Raw genomic sequence first — 7,215 nt, forward strand, 5'->3', positions numbered from 1 at the left:
AAGGGAAAAAGAGAAGACGACAAGACATGACTTCCAACGAGCAACGCAGGACCAGAGTTCCCCGTGCTCTTCCGGTCAGACGAGGTGGAGCAAACGCTCAGAAAAGGTCCAGCGACCTCTCCGGCCGTGACCAGAATAAAAGACAAAAGCAGGAGGAGGCCGCTAAGGATCAGCAGAAGCCGTCAGATGCCTTCACGGATCTGAACGTTGTGAATTTGGAGGACGACGCTCCTACCGGTGTCAAGAAGTTAAATATCACTTTACGCCGACCTGCTGAGACAAGTGTGGTAGCAGCGGAGAAAGTGGTTACAACTGAGAAGACGGTAGCGGCGGAAGAGTCTTCTCTCAGGGTCCGACAAACTCTGTTGTCGGGGAAGTCCGCCAGCAGCAAGAATGCCTTTATACCTGTGCTGACAGGGGATTATATCGAGATCCCCCATGTAAAGCTTCCTACCGAGGTGGCTGAGGAGTTTTTGGTTCCTAGCGGCAGTGCTGGCGAGCCGTGGCTTCCGCGTATCAACGTGAATAGGGGAGAGTCTGTTATCTGCGACGATCCCAATACCGGAGGCAGCATGGGGTGGAGAATGCTGAAAGATTTGGCCACACCGGCGGACAGACCTGTCGACAAGCTGATAGCTCCTTGCGGTCAGATGATGAATGATATGCTCCGGGTAAGACATAATTGCCGTCATGACCCTTGCTACCTTATTACTTATGTTTTGATTTACATATTATTATTATTTTTTATGTTACTATATATATACTTACGTTGTTTTTTCTTCTCTTTTTTTTTTTTTGCTTTAGACGGTTAATTCGGCTGTCGAGGTGGTACATATGTACCGTTATTACCAGCGCTGTCATGATCAAGCTGAAGCGAAATTCAAGAAGTGCGACGACGCCCGACAAGCTGCTGTTAACGAGAAGGAGATACTCAAAGGCACCGTCAAAACTATGGAGAACAAACTGGTTGCCCTAAACACAAAGCTGACCAATCAGGAGTCTATGTAGAGGAGGATTACCAGCCTTGAGCTGGAGCTGAAAGCAGAAAAAGAGGCTAAGGCAAGGTTGGAGGGATCCTTGAAAAGAGCTGAAGAGGAGAAGCCCGGTATCAGGCGCCGAGCAGTCAACCGGTTCCTACAGTCCGATCACTATCGGAACTTGCTGGTGGACCGGTATACTGGTGGGTGGGTAGCTGCTCACCGTTGCGTCTGCAAAGCCGAGAACTGGGATGCGGAGAAATGGCAGGCAGCTGAGGCTGCTTATGGTGAAGACATGCATCTCTCTCCTACCAGCTACGAAGGGGATTATTTTGACAACCCCCCTCCAATCGAAGTGCTGAAGAACCTGGATCCGCGAGATTTGCCGGAAGAAGAGTTTGCTGATGCTCTTATTGCTAGTCCTGTCAAAGAGGACATTGCTGGCGGCACCTCTGAACCTGCCCCCGAGAAGGAGCCTGGGCCAAAGAAAGATTAATGGGGCGGGCAGTCATCACCGGAATCTTGCGGGTCCTCCTTATCTGTAATTTCCAAGGCTCACTGTTGAGCAGCTTATGTTTGTTCTTGCTCGAAAACAACAATAATTTTTTATGTTTTTAAAACTTGTATTTTGGCCGATATGACCCTTGTCTCTTTTTTGGGTGATGGCTGTCGATTTCATATGTATGTTCTAACAATTTTTATTTCCTGTTTGAGTTAAAACATGTATCTGTAATGTTTGAACTTAGCCTACTTTCTGAATAATTTTACCGTTGATCTTATTTTACTGTGTGCACGTTCCTTTACTGTCTTGATTCTAATGTCGTAAGTAACAATATGCTTGTCTGCGATTTCTACAACTGCTATTTACAAGTAGATTGTAACTTGTATTATAATTGCATATTCGTTCTTTTATTTGTACGAAAAAATTGTATAACTTGCCCTCCCGTCTTTTCGACTCTTAGGCTTAGGCATATGCCCCCGAATTCCGCAATTAATTTCCGTAGAAATTGATTTCGGAATTCCTTATCCATCTGTTATTGCCGGTATTTTCCAGTATCCGCAGCCTTTATCAGGCCAAGTATTTGACAGTAGATCAGACCATCAATTTCAACTTGCCTTGAGGCGCAATAGTTATCCAACCTTCCTCCTTACTTGAATGAAAGAGACAGCTAGCTAGGCTGTTTATCAGATCATATCGAAATTAGGGGATGGCTCTATATGTTGTAGTACTTTCTTTTATTAATTAACGGCCGTGGCCATAAATCATCAAAACAAATTACAAGCGGGAGGTTGGTTACAAAAATATTAAATCATGACTACATGCCATGCCAGTACCTAACATAAGAAGCAAATGCACAAACTAAACGTAATATTTCTTAAGGACATTTGTATTCCAAACATTCCTTAACGGTACTCCCTCTAGAGTCATTAGCCGGTATGATCCTTGCCGAACCGTTTCATACACCTGATAGGGGCCTTCCCAATTTGCTGTGAGTTTGCCTTCTGCATTCCCTCTACCCGTTGCCGCCGTTCGACGAAGGACCAAATCCCCATCTTCCAGAGGCCGATAATTAACTCTCTTGTTATACGCTTGACTCATACGATTCTTATATGCCGCTGACTTGATGGCCGCCGTAAGCCGAGTTTCAGGTAAGAAGTCTAACTGTTGTCGTAGAAGCAAGTCGTTTTGATCCTCACAAAAATGCTGAACACGAAATGTAGGGAGTCCTACTTCAGCCGGAACGACTGCTTCAGAACCGAAAGCAAGGTTGAATGGCGATTCTCCGGTGGTCTCCCTTGTTGTCGTTCTATTCGCCCATAATATTTCCGGGATCAGATCGGCCCACAAGCCCTTTGCATCTTCCACCTTCTTTTTTAGTGCCGTTAATATTTGCTTGTTTGCGGCTTCCGCTTGCCCATTTGACTGAGGATGGCAGACAGCCGCATATGCAAATTTCACCTTGTATATGCTAAGGAAGTTCTTAACCGGATTGCAATCAAATTGGGAGCCGTGATCAAATACCATGGCAACCGGTAGACCAAATCGGGTGAATATACCCTTCCATATGAACTTCTTAACTTCACTGGCTGTTATCTTTGCTACCGGTTCTGCTTCTATCCACTTAGTGAAGTAGTCAATCCCTACTATTAGGAATTTTCTGCTCCCCGTTGCCGACGTGAAAGGTCCGATAATGTCCATTCCCCATTGTGCAAACGATATTGGATTTAAAATTGGCGTCAGGTCGTTTGGCGGCTGATTTATTGCCGGCCCAAATTTTTGACATTTGTCGCACCTTTTCGCGTATGCTAAGGTATCGGCATTCATTGTTGGCCAATAATACCCTCTTTTCATCGCTTCCAAGGACATTGACCGCCCTCCAGCATGATTTCCGCAATCTCCTTCATGGATTTCTTCTACCAGCCTAGCTGACTCATAGGCCGATATACATCTTCGCAACGGTAACGAGAACCCCCTTTTATACAACATTCCTTTGAACATGACAAACCAGACACTGTCCTTCCTTATTTTCTGGGCTTCTAATTTGTTCACCGGTAAGACGCTGTGCACCTTGTAGGTCAGTACGCCATCATACCATTCTTTGCCGTTAACCACGCAATTCACTTGTTTTGGAGTGTTGTCGGGGTCAATGCTTTTATTTTCCAGAAGCTCCACCATCACAGTACGTTCTAGATCATTGAAGCTTGAACTTGCCAATTTTGCCAAGGCGTCTGCCTGTGTGTTTTGCGCTCTCGGCACCAGTTGTATTTCGAATGATTCCAAGTTAGCCGTTACCGCTTTCAACTTTGCCAAGTAAGCCACCATTGTTTGTTCCTTGGCCTCATAAGTGCCGTCAAATTGACTTGCCACCAATTGTGAGTCTGTCGTGAGCTCTATCCGCCTTGCCTCGGCTGCAACACATAATTGCACCCCCGCAAGTGCTGCTTCGTATTCGGCTTCATTATTAGAGGCTTTAAACTTGAATTTGATGGCGTATTCAAATATGTCACCTTGCGGTGATGTCATGACAATACCGGCGCCGGAGCCTGTTGATGCTGAGGAGCCGTCAACGGAAACTTTCCACAATCCGTTGATTTCTTCTTCTTCTGTGTACGATGCTTCCACAATGAAGTCAGACAGAGCCTGAGCCTTTATCGACACTCGTGGCTTGTAAATTATAGCATATTCCGACAACTCTACCGCCCATTTGAGCAACCTTCCTGACGTCTCCATCTTCTGTAGGGACTTCTCTAACGGCTGGTTTGTTAATACTTCAATGGTATGCGCATCAAAATACGGCCTGAGCTTTCTTGCTGCTGTTACCACTGCATATGCAATCTTCTCTATCAGAGGGTATCTTCTCTCAGCCGCGTTCAAAACGTGGCTCACAAAATAAATCGGCAGTTGAGCCCTCTTTCGCTCCACTATCAGCACCGCTGCAACCGTCTTCGGAGATGCCGAGATGTACAACTGCAGGTTCTCTCCCTGTTCCGGCCGTGCTATGGTCGGGAGAGACCTTAGATGGCTTTTGACCACCTCTAATGCCTTTGCTTGCTCCTCTCCCCAGATGAATGTTTTGTTTTGTCGGAGGACTACAAAGAACGGTAAGGCCTTATCAGCTGATTTGCTAATAAACCTTGTCAGCGCCGCCATGCGGCCAGTAAGCTTTTGTATATCTTTTATCGATTTGGGTTGTGGTAGGCTAAGTATAGCTTCTACTTTGTCGGGATTTGCATCTATCCCCCTTTCACTAACCATAAACCCCAAGAACTTCCCCGAACGAACCCCAAAGACGCACTTTTCCGGATTGAGCTTCATTCGGTATTGACGCAAAGTTTCAAATGTCTCCCTTAAATCTGCAACGTGATCCATGGCCAACCGGCTTTTTACGATGGAGTCATCAACGTATACTTCCACATTTCTCCCTTTCTGATTTGCGAAGACTTTGTCTACCAATTTCTGATATGTTGCCCCGGCGTTTCGTAACCCAAACGGCATTGCCTTGTAACAAAATACTCCGGCATCAGTGATAAACGCCGCTTTCGTTCTGTCTGGTGCATACAGGCTGACCTGATGGTATCCCGAGAAAGCGTCCATGAAACTGAGCAGAGCATGGCCGGAAGTGGAATCTACCAGCCTATCTATTCGGGGCAGTGGATAGCAATCCTTTGGGCAGGCTTTATTCAGGTCAGTAAAGTCTACGCACATCCTCCATTTTCCTGACGGCTTCCTCACCATGACGACATTTGCTAGCCATTCGGGGTATGTACAAGGCTCAATAAACCCTGCCGCTAGCAACTTGTTTACCTCTGCTTGTATTGCTTCTATCTTTTCTGTCGAGAAGTTTCGTTTTTTCTGCCTAACCGGTCTGGCCTTTCTATCCACATTCAGCTTGTGCACTATGACGTCTGGGTGAATCCCTGGCATTTAATCTGCCGAGAAAGCAAATACGTCGGCATTCTCCCGTAAAAGTTCTACCAGGTGACAGCGGGTATCAACATCCATGTCCGACCCTACTCGCACAGTCCTTCCCGATACCCCAGGTTGTAATTCGATTTCTACCGTCTCCCCTCCCGGCGAAGGGCGGGGAACTGCTGCCGGGCGTGTATCGAAATTCTCCATTGCTAAGTCGTGTGTAGATACAGCTCGCCCCCTTTTCTGCGTTTCCTGATTAACCTGGGGCTGTCGGTTGGGCTGCTTTAGAGCTGTTACATAGCACTCTCTGGCCATTGTCTGACCTCCCCTAACGCGCTCTGTCTTCCCCAAATTTGAAACGTATACCATTGTCAAATGATATGTCGAAACGACCCCTTGCACATCATGGATCAGGGGTCTACCGACAATGGCGTTGTATGCCGATGGCACATCAACTACTAAAAACTCCGCCATAACATCCCTGGCCTCCAAGCCCTCGCCAATCCGAACTTGCAATGCTATACTTCCTTCCGGCCTAACTGTAGAACCGTTGAAGCCGATAACCGGATACGATACCGGGGTAAGGTACTTCCGGCCTATTCTCATTGCATCAAATGCTTCTGCGAACAGGATGTTAGCGGAGCTTCCTCCATCGACCAACACGCGTTTGATGTTGGCTCCATTGACCGTCAGAATTAGAACCAACGGATCATCGTGAGGAAAAACCAAGCCCTTGGCGTCTGCCTCTGAAAAGGACACTGACGGCATGGACGCGGGCCTTGGGCGTTCGTCTATACCTAGTGCATTTACTGTGTGCCGGTGCTCAGACAAACTCTTTTTCGCCCCGCTAATCGATCCCCCATGCACCGGACCACCGGTAATAACCTCTATGGTGATTTTGTGATTGGGCACGCCATTCCCCTGACGGTATTCCCCGCTGTGGTTTCGCCGGTAGGTGTCATCTTGCATGGACGAGTCACCCTGTCTTCGATACTCATTTGGTCTGGGTTGCAGGGCTGGCTGCCGGCTTGACCCTGCTTGTGCCCGGTACTGAGACAGGTGGCCCTTTCGAATAAGGTCTTCTATGTTCTCCTTCAACTGAGTGCATTCCTTCGTATAATGGCCGATATCTCTATGGAACATGCAATACTTTTTTGTGTCCCGACCTTTGGTTATCATTGGTGCCGGTCGCGTCCATTCTTCTCGGTGTTGATTTATCGAATATATCGCAGCCCTAGGTGTGTTCAATTGCGTGTAACTGTTGTACCGGCCAAGACCTCTGGGTGGCCTGGCGGCTCTTGGTGGGCCTGATTGCTGCTGTAATCTGTTCATTCCGCCAATGTAAGCGTGAGGCGCAACGCCGTCGTTCTGCCTTCGAGAGGGTTCTGATGCCGCTATTTGGCTACTGGTTTTCAACAACTCCTCGCTTTTTATGTATTCATAGGCCTTGCCAAAGGCCACGCCTAAATTTGGAAACGACTTTCTCGCCATATATTTTTTGAAATCACTATCCCATAGACCATTCATTAAGGCCATTACAGCTATTTCTTGCTGTAATTTCGGTATCGTATTAGCCTCACTGTTGAATCTCCTTATGAAATCCCTAAGGGACTCGTCCCTTCTTTGCCTGACCGACATAAGCTCTCCAGAAGTTCTTTGCCTTGCGCTATTGCTAATGTATTGGCCGGTAAACAATTCAACCAAAGTATCGAAGCAATCTATAGATTCATTCTCTAAATTGGAAAACCAATCCGAGGCTGGGCCCGTGAGCGTTGTCGGAAACACCTTACACCACACCGCATCGGTGTCGGTATAAAGTAACAT

General features: G+C 47.0%; 1 protein-coding gene across 1 annotated transcript; it reads right to left on the bottom strand.

Moving 5' to 3' along the window:
* Positions 1-5,403: 5,403 nt before the first annotated feature.
* On the bottom strand, positions 5,404-7,215 carry LOC145575642 (uncharacterized). The gene has a single exon (XM_081633474.1). It carries the CDS (start codon positions 7,213-7,215, stop codon positions 5,404-5,406), a length of 1,812 nt encoding a protein of 603 aa, XP_081489600.1.

The sequence above is a fragment of the Chenopodium album genome, chromosome 13 (assembly GCF_948465745.1).
Source record: "Chenopodium album chromosome 13, dcCheAlbu1.1, whole genome shotgun sequence".
In the NCBI taxonomy this organism is placed as follows: domain Eukaryota; kingdom Viridiplantae; phylum Streptophyta; class Magnoliopsida; order Caryophyllales; family Amaranthaceae; genus Chenopodium; species Chenopodium album.

Excerpts from the sequence above, each read along its gene's own strand:
- LOC145575642 (XM_081633474.1), bottom strand. The coding sequence starts at position 7,215 with ATGTTACTTTATACCGACACCGATGCGGTGTGGTGTAAGGTGTTTCCG.